The sequence below is a fragment of the Scardinius erythrophthalmus genome (assembly GCF_964197995.2).
Source record: "Scardinius erythrophthalmus genome assembly, chromosome: 24".
NCBI lineage: Eukaryota > Metazoa > Chordata > Actinopteri > Cypriniformes > Leuciscidae > Scardinius > Scardinius erythrophthalmus.
In genome coordinates this window covers 9958664-9974359 of record NC_138244.1, presented here as the reverse complement: position 1 = coordinate 9974359, position 15696 = coordinate 9958664, and the positions used below count along the sequence as shown (strand labels likewise).

The 15696-nt window shown below is 36.2% G+C and overlaps 2 protein-coding genes across 8 annotated transcripts; one reads left to right on the top strand and one right to left on the bottom strand.

Moving 5' to 3' along the window:
• Nucleotides 1-1092: 1092 nt before the first annotated feature.
• On the bottom strand, nt 1093-8050 carry ap3s2 (adaptor related protein complex 3 subunit sigma 2). 2 transcript variants are annotated; one of them, XM_081356375.1, is made up of 6 exons: nt 7878-8050; nt 7310-7401; nt 7056-7167; nt 6607-6678; nt 5703-5810; nt 1093-2160 (listed from the first exon to the last, which is right to left on the bottom strand). In XM_081356375.1, the coding sequence occupies exons 1-6, from the start codon at nt 7944-7946 to the stop codon at nt 2035-2037; spliced, it is 579 nt and encodes a 192-aa protein (XP_081212501.1). In that variant the 5' UTR covers nt 7947-8050; the 3' UTR covers nt 1093-2034. The 2 variants fall into 2 exon arrangements, with proteins under 2 accessions (XP_081212501.1, XP_081212502.1); XM_081356376.1 differs by having other exon boundaries at nt 1656-2160; nt 7056-7189; nt 7878-8033.
• A 364-nt stretch (nt 8051-8414) lies between these two features.
• cUnh11orf24 (chromosome Un C11orf24 homolog) lies at nt 8415-15072 on the top strand. Of its 6 annotated transcripts, none has more exons than XM_081356373.1 (5): nt 8415-8562; nt 9201-9373; nt 9838-10014; nt 12924-13058; nt 13479-15072. In XM_081356373.1, exons 3-5 carry the CDS (start codon nt 9867-9869, stop codon nt 14375-14377), a joined length of 1182 nt encoding a protein of 393 aa, XP_081212499.1. In that variant the 5' UTR covers nt 8415-8562; nt 9201-9373; nt 9838-9866; the 3' UTR covers nt 14378-15072. The 6 variants fall into 6 exon arrangements, with proteins under 6 accessions (XP_081212499.1, XP_081212498.1, XP_081212500.1 ...); XM_081356372.1 differs by having other exon boundaries at nt 8417-8552; nt 9206-9241; XM_081356374.1 differs by having other exon boundaries at nt 8417-8552; nt 9206-9373.
• The last annotated feature ends 624 nt before the right edge of the window (nt 15073-15696 follow it).

Genomic DNA, 15696 nt, shown 5'->3' with positions numbered 1-15696 from the left:
AATAAAGTATTTTATATGTATATTTATACTGTGCAACTATATTTCTAAAAACATTATTTTAATAATATGGAAACATTGGTTGAAAAAATATGGAAAAACAAATCACTAAAATACATTCAAAATACATTAATATAAATATTTTCTTGATATATGATATAAAAACATCAAAAACATAAATAAACACAAGTTGCATATTAAACATATATTCTAGATTTAAACATAATATTAGTGCAGACCGCTCTTGAAATCTGTTGTTTCCCCACACAGAATCACACATTATACTGTTATGGCAGGTCATAGTGAACCAAACGTCTAAGTGCACTGTTGTAAATCCATTAAAGCTGAATTTAATTTGCTGACATAAACCTGCACTTTACAAAAAAGACAATGTCCTCAGAAGCATCTGTACACAGGCTTGTGTAACTGCTGGTAGACAATTGCTGGTGTAACTGTTAAAGGATAACTACATGTCACTGCCATACAACTATACTGTTCAAGTGGAAAAAATACAGTTTAACTATAGTTTAGTTAAATTACCTTGTGTTTACAGGAGCAAAGTACGGGATTAGTAACAAATGAACTTATAAAAATACATCCCTCAGTGGTCGTCAGCCTGGACTTTAAACTGCACTTTCCCAAAACTGTAAAATAAAATATGAATTTGGCCTTTGGAATACATGTTTTTTTATTTTATTTTTTATGGTGGAACATTGTTCCAGGGATGGTGTTCATTATTAAGATTAGTATCTCAGAAAAATAGCCAATAACAATGTGCGGGTGTAATGATTATCAGTCTTTATGATATCTCCCCATCATATTTACCTATATCAGCTATAAATGAGGTATTCAACAAAGTCAGCAGACTCCATAAAACTCACCTCAGCAATCTCAAAGCTTCGTTATCTAATTGTATTTGCCATGTCATAAATTGCATATAACATGCCAAAATTTTTTTTTTTAAATTGTAATTGTTTTGTTAAATTGGCCTAAGTCTTCATTTTGTAATTTCCTAAATGCAATAAATATTTCATTTATTGTGTGAAATATTTGTATTATTAAATCAGAAGGCTCGCAGTACCTCAGCAGTGAATTCCCCATTCTCTGAAAATCTTTTTTATTTTATTTTATTACATGAAATCTAGACTTGCTTTTAAACATTCTGCATTACCAAAGAAAACGTGTGCATAAGTCAGATAAGACTGAGTTGATGACTTCAGATATCATCTGATGGCTCTTGACCTTTGATAGGCCACAGCCCTCAAAGATAACTGTACATGACATCAGAGATTTCTAGATATGCTATCATTTGCTTTTTTGGCTGTATGATGCAAATGGTATCTTTGAACTCATTTTGTTGACCACACCTTTAAGGACCTCGGTTTCCAATGCAATAAAGTTGATTTTATAACACTGCAAACTCATGGTGAAACCATCAACACAACAATGATTTGTCAAAAATATGCTGACATTCTGTCATACATGAAACAGACCTTGCCCCATGATTGTCATATTTTTGGAGACAATAAATGACCACATTTTATTCTAAGTTTAGAATTGGTGACACTGCTGATGCATTCTGTAATGTACATTCTGTAACTCAAAAAGAACCTCAGTAAAAAAAAAGAGCCAAATTTTGAGAAAAACAAGACCTGAATCTGGACAAAAACATCATTTTAATGATATAGTACAGTATAACATTCAATATAAATTATTCATGTGTGACATTTAGAGTTTTTAGTTGTTAGTCTAGTGGCAAAAATCACACGTTAGTATTGTGGAATGTTGCTACATTACAGACAAAATACAAAAACAACACTATAATCAAAATTCGAACACCGGTCTGTCTACAAATCAAAGTCTGAAATGAAAGGTACGTTGTAAATTATTGGACCCTGTGATGTGCTTTGGACTTGTAAGAGTCTTCATGTGACGGTCAGTCATGAGTCCATAAATGGCATTAGGGAGATAGCATCTATGGCAATGAATGTCAACACACAATGACAACGAAAAAACACAAAGATCAGACATGCTAACTCAAAACGGGGAGAGACTGGGCACTTTTATATTGATGTCCCCGATATTGATGTTACGGGGTATTTCAGGAAGGTTCATATTTTTCACAGCAGAAACAGCTCGTGCTGGTGCTGCAGACAGACCACCCTGCCAAAAACACAAACAAATTACTTTATCACTTTTATTTAGTGCAGATTAACAGATCTGTCTATAATATTTAGACTTTTATTTTTACTCTTTAGTTTAGAAATAAAGTACATTTATTATCAATCTTTTGTCAGATTCTGAATGTTTTTAACTAATAATCTAAACATTTATAACCTCAAAAAAACTCGGCCCATAATCAAAATCCTGTGACTCAATTTTAAAATTGTTCACCCAAAACGGAAAATTCTGTTATCAATTACTCACCCTCATGTCGTGCCAAAATCCATTAGACTTTCGTTCATCTTCGGGACACAGATGAAGATCTTTTTGATGAAATCTGAGAGTTTTCTGTCCCTCCATTGACAGCTACGCAACTACCACTTTGACACTTCAAAACGTTCATAAAGAGATTATAAAACTAATCCATATGAATTGAGCAGCTTAGGCCAAATTTTCGGAAGAGATTCGATTGCTTTACATGATGAACAGATTTAGCGTAGGCTTTTGTTCACATATATATCAGTTGTGGCTGCTAGGGTTGCAAAGGGGCGGAACATTTCCGGTAAATTTCCGGAAAGTTTCCGGTAAATTTCCATGGGAAGTTAAGCAGGGGAATTTTTGGAAATATTCATTACCACGGCAACCGCTTGCGCGTCCACTCTGAAAGTAACTGTACACATAAGAGACGGATAGATACATTATTTAAGGTTATTTCTATTCGTTAGAATATTGATATATGAACTTGTTGTCAAGTAAGCCCCGTTGCGAGCATGTGCGTCTCTCTAAACTTTCAGTGTGCTGCACTGCTCTAGTTGACTTCTGCACCTTCCTCCCCCCGAAAATATCACGTTAATTTTGAAAACGTAATTCCTTTTGTGGATCCTCTTGGTCATTCTTCATGTTTCTTTGACAAATATCAGTGTCTCAGTCTCACGCACGCTGCACGTGAGTTAACCACGCCTACTTATTTACATGTCGTGGTATACACGTAATAAAAAAATCTGTTACGGTTGACATTTTCTTCCGCGGTAACGATATATACCGTCATACCGCCCAGCCCTACTTATGTGGTAAATAAAGTTATGCTAGCTTATTTAGCATCTAACTTATCTACTAGATGAATACATTTGTATGTGATATTTGCAATTTAAACATTTAAAGGAGAACTCCGGTCAATTTTAACATTGAGCTCATTTTTTTGTACATTTGGAGTGCTGTCAATACAGAGAACAACAACAAAAATCGGTGTTGCCTACACCGAGTTATTCTATTTTTAAAATTTGCACCCTGTTGACTTCAATGGGGCAAGTACTAAACCTGCTTTTAGCCTCTTAACATCCTTGATGTGTCATTACAAGTGCACAGGTCATGTGAGTGATTCCTTCTGAGTGAACACGAGTGAATCTGACTGCAGTAGATGTGAAAGATATGTATAAAATGATGTTATTTAAGCCAGCGCAAATACCTGTGTTTACATCCTGTTTTCGGTTGAAGTCCAAAGTAGTCGATTGCCGAGTTCACGCGCATAGGTTTAGTTACCTATGATCACGCGCGTGAACTCGGCAATCGATTACTTTGGACTTCAACCGAAAACAGGATGTAAACACAGGTATTAGTACTTGCCCCATTGAAGTCAACAGGGTGCAAATTTTAAAAATAGAATAACTCGGTGTAGGCAACACCGATTTTTGTCGTTGTTCTCTGTATTGACAGCACTCCAAATGTACAAAAAAATGAGCTCAATGTTAAAATTGACCGGAGTTCTCCTTTAATAAATATATTTCCCCATAATATCATCAAAACTTACTTCACTTTGTTTAGTCCACAGGCTCAAATGTGTGCCTTCAATAGTCTTGTGCTTTGGGCTTCTGTACATGTGATGGAGGCATGCACAGTGCCAGTAGGGGGTGTTGTCTCAATAGCCATGCAGTAAGCAGTGTGTTATGTGCATGTGATTGAGGAATGGCATGGATATTCAAGTGTATTTGAATGGCATCTGTTTGTTTTAGTCAAGGTTATGCTAAAATATACTTTCCTCAACTATATTTAAGTTCCCTAATAAGAGCCAACCCTCAACTTTGAAAATTCCCAGTTTATTTCTGTTTATTCCCTTAAATTCCCATTAATTCCCATGGAAAGTTTCCATCTTTGAAAATCCCAGAATTTTGCAACCCTAGTTGTGGCTCAAGCCCAAGCATGTTTGCTTGTCGTGCGAGAACCAATGAGGTTCATTCATTCGCTGATCAATATTTAAACGTGAATAAAAGCATTCAAATAAAATTTTAACGTAACCACTCAATTTATATGAATTAGTTTCACAATCTCTTTATGAACTTTTTGAAGCATCAGTGGTAGTTGCGTAGCTGTCAATGGAGGGACAGAAATCTCTCAGATTTAATCAAAGTATCTTCATTTATGTTCCGAAGACGAACGAAAGTCTTACGGGTTTGGAAAGACATGAGGGTGAGTAATTAATGACAAAATTTTCATTTTTGGGTGAACTATCCCTATAGGGCAAAACCCAGCACAATACAAGATATAATACAAAAAATATTGTTATTATAATATATAACATTGTATTTAGAAATAGCAATTTTCTTCTTTTTCAGAAATTTCAAACACTAACCAGAAGTTATACAAGAAAACCTGACCCAGCTTGACAGACCATTTTCAGGTCAAAGTCCATAGTGGAAGTCATGAGGTGCCACCATCACGTTTCTAGTGTCTTTACCTAAACATCATGTATGGATGTTCCTTTGTTCTCAGCCATGTGCGCTTTATTGTCTGGTGTAACATTTCCTCATTTTAACCTCTTCTACGTATACACAAGAGTGCGTCAAATGTTGTCAAACATTATTGATCGCCTCGACCCCAGATAGGATATCAGGTGACCATGAATCACTGATATCTGCCCAGACATCTTTCACTATTACATGATATAATTTGAGTTCGTTCACATTATGTACTGTTTCAGGAAAAACAAAGTGATACTAAACAAGACGAAATGTCTTTATATTTTGAGATTTCGTTCATATTTCTAGCGTTTCACAAACATTCCAATGGCTCTGTGTAAAACATGCAGTAAAAAACAAAATGAATGTGTACAACACATAATATTCAACAATACTATTTATCTAATCCTGTTGTATTAGAACTGAACTGAGCTGGACGATGACAATTTTTTTGCAGAACTTCTTTACAGATGAAATTAATTAGTAGTTTAATAATTGATGATCTTTACAACGGAACTGAATCGACACTGAACAGACTTCAGCTGAACAACATCATTTGTCTGATATCACTGTAAAGCTGCTTTGAAACAATCGGTATAAAGCGCTATATAAATAAAGGTGACTTGACTTGAATAATATTTAACCTGATTTTTTTTTTCTTGTACATTTTTGTTAAAAATGTACATATAGTATGCGTCACATTAAACTATTTAGAAATTCTCCTTGCTGTTTCAATTGAGGCAAAGATGTTTGCATGAACTTATGTCAGCTGAACTGGAGTGACTTCAGGTAATGTAAATGTGAACTCACCTCCGATTTCTCCATTCTATTCTGCAGCTCCACTTGGCCGACTATTTCATTCATGTTAGTTTCCAGAACCATCCCGCCCATGACAACCTCCTGGAGAATGTAATGGACCTGAAAAAAAAAAAAAAAAAAAAAACTTAAACCTACAAGACTGAGAATCCGGTTGTGCCTTTGTTCTTCATTAGTTAACACAATAATGACGATGAATAAACAGCAAGGCTAGACCATCCTATTTAACAAAGCTCAGTCCAACTTTCGCAGTCTTCGAAGGATGCAGCCTCTGAATTGGGGCACAGTTTATGTTTTTGATAATTAAAAAGAACTGGTTCGTCACTTGTTGGGGAATCGAAATACAGTACCATAAGAGCGATTGGAGAGCACATGGCTCTGCTTCAAGATGAAAACACCTATTATTGTGTAGTATGGCATTTTTAATCTAATCACATTCAATTTGGACTGTAAACTTGACTTATTTAAAATCAATACTTTCACACAGCGCCATAAACCGTTCAACTGACTGAACCGGAGCATGAAACGAAACCATAACCCTAAATTCAGAAACAAATCCATCAAGTAACAGTAAAGCCATGCATTATCATTTCCCAGTAATTCCTTAAACTCATAAAACAATATTATTGATTAGATAACTAACGAAGCCAGCGTAGGACACACTTCTATAGTGAACATCTTTTACAATGGTGCCATAATTCAACAGGCCATTATCAGAAAGTATATTCTGACATATATATAACCTTTCCCTTACATGATGGATCGAATTATGATCACCGCCATTTATTCATGCCCTAATGAACATTTAACAGCACCAAAGAACACTTTTTAGGTAACCAAGGAGGTAAAAAGTTGCACGAGTCATTATGAAGTGAACATCATACACCTGAAAACTGACCTTATCCATGTGAAAGATTAAGTCCAGTTCACACACATTCTCAAAGCACTTGTCCAGGGTTTCCACAAAGACCTGCGTGATAAAATAATGTACAATAGTGAATAACAACATGTTCTTTCAAAGAGATTTCTAAAAGAGTTTGTGTTGCACAAAACAAAAAGGAGCGAATCAACCACTCATGCAAAAAAGTACTGTGGCAGTACCATGGTATCAGATGGCAGTATTATATACTGAATGACTGGTACTTAAAGGTAATATTAGCATTGTTCAGTGAACATTAATGCAACCTGATATTTTAATGAACAATTGTATTAAAACAAGGGTTGTAAACTTTGCCTTGTCTTTATGTATGCCTTCAAAAAATATACAGTATGTAGGCAATATGAAAAACATAATCCCCCTTGTGGCTGTAAGCCATTACTACAACAAGAGAATGGCAGTATGTTCACCTGTATGAGATCTAGGATCCCCAGCTCACTCTCTGATGAGTCCACACAAAACACAAAGTACAGAGTGGCATAGTGTCTGTAGATCAGCTTGTAGTCGGAGCCGCCAATCAAACTAGGCAAAAGGAAGAGCAAAACTACAGTAAATTGCCTTTGAGAGCATCCATCTTTATACAGTCATGGACAATGAAATATAGATGAAAATCATATCAGCAAGCCCTTATGTACAAGCTATTATGTAAAACCCCTTCTGTCACCTTCCGCCCTCCAGAAAATTGCAGACATTATCGTCTCTTTTGGACACCAGATGAAAGGTCTCCCTAATGATCTGTTGCTGCATGTCTTCTGCCTGTGAAAGAAACATGATAAACTGATTTAAAACTCGTTTTATCCTGGATTTCACATAAACTCATTAAAGTTACATATAAAAAAAATATACAGAGGAGAAAAGCAAACACTAGTAGTATACACCACAAAAATGGTTTAATATTATATAAAAATATTATATTAACATATTACATAGTTATAGATTATTACATTCATAGAGTGGAGATTGTCTAAGCTAACGTTACATATAATAAGCATTACAAATGAGGAACTGACTTTCCAATAAGAAGCTGGAAAAACAATCAGATACGAAAATAAATATTCCTTATCACGAAACACATTTGACACATAATTTATCTGAAGCTAATACTGAATGGTTAACTACGAAACATTTAATAAAAATCAATTAATTAAAATAATCTGCTGATAGTGTCTCAATGGTAACGAATGGCATTAGTTGGCAAATGCAGTTTCAGTGTATTTATGCGCTTATCTTACAAAATATTGGTAGAATCTGATGAGCCTGGGTTTCCCATGGTTGTTAAAAATAAGAATAGCCTTGATCATCCTTGTTTTTTGTTTATTTTATGTGGTTACTCGTTTTTAAGCGAAGCTTCTGCTTGTCAATAAAATGACTCTGAGTACTTCCGTGTCACGTGACTTACGTTTTCACATTATAAAAGTCTTGTAAAACTCTAGACTGGAAAATCAGCTTGTTTCTTCGTTTTACCGCTTAGCTTATCTACCAATACCAATATTATTATATGAGACATTGGTAGTTGAGCTTTCATCTTTACTTTGTTAATTGGATATTATAATAGTTAAATTTAGTAAGCGTTGCTAATATTCATATCAAAACCAATCGTACATATGATCCCATTATACTTTAAAAACTATGACTATCATGGTCATTTAAAACGATTTTATGTAATTTAATCTTCCGTTAATCAATGTCCACCTACGTACAAATACAATAAACTCAAATTTTAATTATGAGCTGAGTACCTTTATTTTGACACGTTCACGGACCGCAACATGACCCGGAAGTCCTGCATTTCCTCTTGTCGCATCAGCCGTGTGTCGTGTCTGTCAGCTATCTGCTACTTACATAAACACGCCGAATTAAAATATGAAGCATTTGACTGGAGAGTGACATTAAACACACTGCATGTGGTATGAGACGGTATTCATTTGCTTGTTTACTACGGCAAAAAGAGTGTTTTGGTAACGCTGCTGTTTACATCTATACAAACTGATTTTTTATTGTGAAAAGAAGCTTTGTATTTGTTTGGTAAGTGCATCCTCGTGAGCTTTCTTTATATTTGTATATTTTGTATATCTTGTGGTCATTCAAGTGCATGTGTAATAAAGCCATTTTGTCATTAGTGTAATTAATATTTATAAATGTATTGTAGTAAGGTGGGTGTGTCTTTAAGAAAAATATATCTAAATGTAAAGAGTTAGAAAACACATGTTCTGTTGTAAACCACAAACAATGGTGTTGTTTGTGTCTGGTCTCTCTTCTTAACTGACCTACATTGCCCTAGTACTGGCTCTTAAGGTGTTAGTAACCATAATAATACACACACAGATAAGGATTTGTGATTTGTACCAGCATGCAATTGTATGTTAACCTCCATTATGGTGTATTTTTAAATTATAAACCCTCTAGAAATGTGTCTCTTAACCCTTTATAGTTTAAGAAAAATGGATGCAATAAAGTTTGAGGATTCTTTCCTGATAGTTCTTTGGGAGTGATTTAACCTTTCTCTTTTCCAATAGCTGCAGACTGCTTTATTTCTTTTCTGTGTTTTATTCCAGTTCAGGACGGACCATCCGTGAGTAATCTACTTCATCTCTGAGTGAGTTTCATTCCTTTGTTCAAGCCTGGATGGAAGTCATATGATCTGCACATCCTGGAACGGGTTTAGTGAGCCCTTCAGTGCTGTTTGCAGTGGTGGCAGTAACCAGGCGTTCTGAGGGGTGTGGCAGAGGTTTATATGCTGCGCCCGAGACCTATTTATTCACCTCTGAAACTTCCTTATACCCAAAACAGCCTGTATCAGTGCAGCAAATCACATTTTCTAGCACAGACAAGAGATTAGACCTTACGCTGCTTTAAAATTGGATCTTATAATCTGAAAATTAATTTAAAAAGGTAACAGTATATTATGCTTATGTGTTTTCATGGTACTTATGGTCTAGTCTTAGTTGAATAGGATTGTGAAACAGCCGTTTTGCAGAGACCTGAAGAAATTTCTAAATTTGTTCTAGTAGTGTTTTGGAATGTGTACTAGATGGCGCAATTGGCTCACATTTATGTTTATTCTCACTCACTTCTCTGATACAATTGATTATCAATATATCTATCTATCTATCTATCTATCTATCTAATGTATTTAAGAAAAATAGGGTTGAGGTACAGTTTTATAAATCCTTGCTTTTGTATATCCCACAGATGTTGGGGATGTGACCTTCCCTCTCATTATGATCATGACTGTCCACCCTGTCCTGGTCCTGCTGCCCATCCTTGGGCTCTTTGTGCTTCCATGTGCGCCCAGGCATTTGAAGAACGGCTTCAAGATAGTGTTTAATGAGACTGTGGAAAGACCTGAGGATTGTGACTTGAAACTTTGTAAGTCTGTTTCTAGGGCATCTGAGATATCCTTTTGATATTTCTGAATAGATATTCTTCTGTTTTGATTCAAGTATTAACTTATAGTACGTTGGGATAACAATAATTGCAACTTTAGAAACCACCATTATTACGTTTTTTTTCATTTATTTAAGGTAGCATTTGCCAGAAATACATGAGACGCATCAGTTTTTTTTTTTTTTACTATTTTTATTATTATTTTAATAATTTTATACTGATATATTTAATTTTATTGTCAAGCTTTATTAACAAAAAGAAACCATTTAAAAACATATATTTGGGTCAATGGCATGATGTGCATATTTTTGTGTCCAAGTGCATTATTTCCTTTTAAAATAATAATTTAAATTCTTTTTAATATTTAAATATATTAAATAAATTCTTGACATATTTCACTTCATTCTATAAAACTATTTAGTTTGAATAAATTTAGTACATTGAAATTATATATATATATATATAATATTTATATTTATTTTTTATATATTTTTTTTTATAAATTTTTATTTAAATGTCAATGACCCATTTATATAACCTAAAATACATATATAATATTACATTGATACAGTTTTTCATACAAAACCTCAATGATGCAAGCCATTTTGAGAACTTTTCTATGGTGTCAAATCTGCTAGAACCGTGTCAGCTAGAATTTCAATGTCAGAGAAAACAATTTTCACCCAAAAATAAACATTCAGTATGGCTTTCTTCTGTGGAACGCAAAAGAAAATATTTGAAAGAACCCTGGGTACCAAACAACATTGGACCTCATTGACTTTCATTGTATGGATCACTTTTAAAATATCATCTTTTGTGTTCTGCAGAAGTCAGTCAGTCATGCATGTTTTGGAACAACATGTGAGTGAGCACAGAATTAACATTTTTAAAATTTCATGTTTGCCACATGATGCGTGTGCATGATCAGCTAAGTTCTGTCTTGATAAGGCAAGTTACATTCCTGTGGCCATCCTTATTGTTGACCCCTGCAAATATATAAGACAGGCAGAAAATGTAAATGACAGATTTGTTTGATTCTTTTCCACTATCTCCAAGAGTTAAATCAGCCGTTTTTCTTTTTCTTTGTTTCTTTAAGGGCTTGAGAATAAAATGCAGTCTCTGTGCTACCTTCAGAGATAAAACAGGGTACCTGCAGAATATCATATTTTTCTCAAAGTAAAGCCATATGTTTTGTTTTGTCTTTTTATACATCACGTCTTTCCCTTGAAGAACGTGCACTTTCAAAGAGGGCCATATGTTTCGCATTTAAGATGAAAGAGAGGCCTGGGCTGGCTGTTCTGCTTATGCGCCAGGCGCTGCTTCAGCGGGCCGTACCCTTCTACGTGTGTTTTTTTTTTTTTTTTTTTTTATCACTTTTCCTCTCCTCTTGCTTTGGCCACACACGTTGAACTTGACTATCCCGCCACCTCTGTAAACACGCAGACAGCCAAAATGACCTGGGGCACGCTGGCTTTGTGTTTGTGGGTAGAGTGGCTGGCCCTGCCCCGCCCGACACCACGCACGTGCACAGGCGGTATTGAGTTTCCGTCACGTTAACCGTATGGAGATCGAAAGCAAGGTCAGAATCACCACCGCCATCTGGAAGTCTGAAATGTTTGGAATGATGGGGAGCTATAAATACATAAGCATTCCACATTCCAGCTCAGGGAACGGTGTGTTTTTTCGACACGTCAAAGACCAAACGTACTATGTAGCGACCGGTGGCGACTGCTGGAGTCTTGACAGGTCCTCTACGATTTCACACCGGACTCCATTCGCCTTTGCTTTCGTGCGTTTTCTGCTTTAAACAGCTGGAGAAGTGTTTAAAAGGGGAAAAAATGCACACGATGCAGCTGGCCTATCAATTTAGTGCGTCAACACTGACCAAGAGATGATTCAACTGGCATTTTTCACCTCACCGAGGTTGACTATTGATTCACCTGGAGCTTTAAATGCTGGATGAGTGTCTGAGAAGGGAAACGGGGGCATTTTGGAGCATTCTGCAGTGCCAGTGCAAGCAAATTCTTTCCAGCCCCGTTGGTCCTGCCGTGCTGCAGCCACCTGGTTAAGTAATCAGGGGAAGTGGGAATAAGGGAACGAGTGGAGACGGATGTGGAGGTTGAGGTGTGCAGTACCTAACACACACATGGCTGCTGGGAGGAGATCAAAGAGAGGTGCGGCAAGGCCTGTTTTTCTTCCCAGACGTTGCTCGTTCCCAAAGACTGCAGAGCTCAGGATATGCAGTTTGACATCCAGTAATGAGCATTCAGGGAATGTCTCTGTCCCAATGAAAACAACTGAGGTTAATGAGTCACAGATTGCACTGGTCATTTTAGAGCAGGCTGTAAAATATATTTGGCCTTGACACTCTAAAAACAGCCTTTAGAAACTTAGTTTAGGTTATTTGTCCTTAATTATGGGTAGCGCAAAATGTCCATTTTTTTTCTTTTTTTCTATTTGATCATATTGGAAATGTTGATGATGCTATTCTGGGAACGTCCATATTGGTGTAATGTACTGTATGTTTCAGTTTTTATCTCTTGTGCATATATGTGCATATGATACATTTCATTCAGCAACTTTACCTGTCATTTTGGAAGGATTCAGACTGATATTCAAACTGGTAACTCGTTAGTCTTTTGGATAATTTGTTCAGATTTTGGTACATCAATTGTTTGTGAATTTGACTGCACTGGTGTTTTGTGTTTTTTTTAGCACATCATTCAATTCAGAATATAAACTCGCAATCACAATACTGGTAGTGTTTCAACAATTCAGCAATCTTTCATGGTTCTGAAGTCAATCGAAATTGACTGCAAACAAGCTTTATTTTAAGCAACAGCTTCTTTGAAGAGGAAGTCTTGTTGATTTGTTTGTTCTTCATTTTTCAGGTCCTAAAGATGAATCTTGTTCGAGGCCTATTTTTGATGAAGTACAATCTCTGTGTTATCTGATCAGCTGCCCAAATAATACCCAGAACTCTTGTGGAAATGTCACGAATATCAGCGAGCTGTTAGCGGAGACAGGTGTGACCACAAATGCTAATACCTTTACTTTGGGTTTTCTGCATTTATGTTATATATATTTCTTTCTAATTGATTCATTAACAGAATTGACTCAAACTCATTTTGTTTTAAATAAATCATTTATGTGCGGGTTCTTTTTAAAGAATCTAAAACACCACAACCAATGTTGTCCAATTCACAAACAAATGACTCTTAGAGTATTTTGTTTTATGAATCAGACTACACTGGTTGCACTATATATTTTTGATGTCTTTAAAAAGAATGGCGAGAGTAATTTGTTTGTGAGTCAGACTACACAGCTCCAACTCAACAGAATGATATGTTTTCTTATGATTTCCTCATCACATTTTATCTCATATCACTTGTTCCAGAAAATCAGCCATGTCAACCGTTTACCAACTCAATCTTTTGTTTTTGCAGAGTCTGACGATGTGGACAATAATTCGACTAGAGAATCGGTGCTTCTCCAAGAGTCTTCTGGCACCAGCTCTTCCCAATCTTCTCCAGACGGTTCATCTAATACCATACTACCATCGGCCTCTGAAGCTAACGTCTCCATCTCCACGACTTCCACTATTACAAAACCGACCACTTTACAAGACAACTTGACAACTAAAGCGACTACCAACATGCTGACAAATTCAACAGAGAAATCCTCCACAGCTGATGCAGTGCCAAAATCAGTGATCACAGCAACCATTCCAACAACACCAGCCATGACAGCAACCATTCCAACAACACCAGCCATGACATCTACCAATACAACAACACCAGCCATGACATCTACCAATACAACTACTCCCAAACCAACCACGACCAGCCCTAAACCCTCTCCAGCAACTACCAGCGCCACAACCACCACAACAGTTGCACAAACCATAATTCCAAAACACCCTTCTTCACCTTCACCATCAGGGAACAAATCGTCTGTCAACATCTCACCATTAGTGCCTACAACAACTTCATCCAATTCTTCCTCTAAACCAGTACAAACTTCTCCCATTCCAACATCCTCCAATGAGAAGCCGAAGCCAATGCCAACCATGCCAAAAACCTCAAAGAGCCCCTCAGTAGTGACATCCAAACTGCCTAAGGTCATTCCCAAAAGGGACCAAGCCATTGTTGAGGTGGCCGGAGACTCTTTGACCAGCCACCTGTTGAACACAAGCTCTCTGCTGGCCGTTCTTCTGTTTGGCCTCCTCTTTTTCGTGGTCACGGTGGCGCTGTTTCTCAAACAAGCGTACGAGAGCTACAAGCGAAAGGACTACACTCAGGTCGACTATCTCATCAATGGAATGTACTCCGATTCGGGGGTCTGACCGGGATTTTGTGGTTTACATTTCAGTGTTTTTCCTTTTGGTAGCAGATTGACTTTGGTTTGAGGCCCCTTGGTAGCACTCGCTCGCATTTCAAACGCTCGAAAGCCCTGTACGACTTCTAGCTATGGGAATCTAGCTGGTGCTCGAGTGAGTTGGTATGACATATCTTTTGTTTCTATGCAGATTTAGCTTCCACTTAATTCTTGGCACTCGGGGCTGAAGCCTTAGTATTAACTTAGCCCTCAACCTTCGTTCAACGAATGTCATTATAAGGGATTCATAGTGCAATATTTGGATATGTTTTGTCTAATCTATCATGTTCAGTGTTTCATCTGCAGCTGATGAGTTGGTTGCAATAATTGCCTTTTTATGTTTGTCGGAACGGTTCAGGAACATTTAAGGAATTATGAATTAATGCCTTTTTTCTTTTCTTTTTTTTGTATGTGAGAGTAAGGAATAAATGCCAAACCAGGAATTGTGGCACAGAAGCACATTATTGTAAAGCCAAGGGAATAACTCAGCCATTGTTTATTTAGTGTCTGGAGCAAAGAACAGATGATGATGATCGCGTTAGTTGGGGATCAGAGGATGGTATGAAATATGATAGTTTGATATGTGCCAAATTGATTTTGTAAGTCTTAATAGCTGCACTGTTAAAAAAGATGTATAATAAAGAAAACTTACTTTGCACTCTGTCTTTTTTATTGTGTGAAATCTGTGATCCATGTATAGCTGAAATCTGCACCAGTTTCCACAAAAAAAAGAAAGAACTTTCATCATGGAGCTTCTATGTATTTCCCTTCACTTAATATATTAAAGAGATGGTTAAAATTTTTTTAAATGGTCACCATTTGAGTAGCACATTAACACATGACAGGGCTCTTAATAAAAAAAGAAACATTTAGACTAACTGTAGGCTACAGCCTTGTATGCTAAAAAAAAAAAATATAATAATATATTGGTAAAAATTAAATGTATTTTAGAATACTATTATTGATAGATTGCATGTTGGTAATCTCTTTAGTTACACGTTGTCATGAACAATACAGTATCTAACGATTCCCGGCTCATTTTGAATCGGACACAAACAACATACAAATGACTCGGTTCAGTGAAGAATCAGATATGAACTCAGTAACAACTCTAAAATGATTCACAGACTTAGTGCATCTGATTCAAGCTGATTTCGGGGCTGATTTATTAATCTTTTTTTATTTTTTAACTTTACTCATTAAAAAGAACTATAGTTCATAAGAGTCATTTGGTCTTGAATCAGACATCACAGCTCACATGTGGTTATTTGTTGTCACGGTATCTTA

Excerpts from the sequence above, each read along its gene's own strand:
- ap3s2 (XM_081356375.1), bottom strand. The coding sequence starts at position 7,946 with ATGATCAAGGCTATTCTTATTTTTAACAACCATGGGAAACCCAGGCTC. Across the intron at positions 7,402-7,877 it reads TCAGATTCTACCAATATTTT|GCAGAAGACATGCAGCAACA; the intron begins GTAAGATAAGCG and ends TTTCTTTCACAG. Across the intron at positions 2,161-5,702 it reads ATAGAATGGAGAAATCGGAG|GGTGGTCTGTCTGCAGCACC; the intron begins GTGAGTTCACAT and ends TGTTTTTGGCAG.
- cUnh11orf24 (XM_081356373.1), top strand. The coding sequence starts at position 9,867 with ATGATCATGACTGTCCACCCTGTCCTGGTCCTGCTGCCCATCCTTGGG. Across the intron at positions 10,015-12,923 it reads GGATTGTGACTTGAAACTTT|GTCCTAAAGATGAATCTTGT; the intron begins GTAAGTCTGTTT and ends TTCATTTTTCAG. Across the intron at positions 13,059-13,478 it reads CGAGCTGTTAGCGGAGACAG|AGTCTGACGATGTGGACAAT; the intron begins GTGTGACCACAA and ends TTGTTTTTGCAG.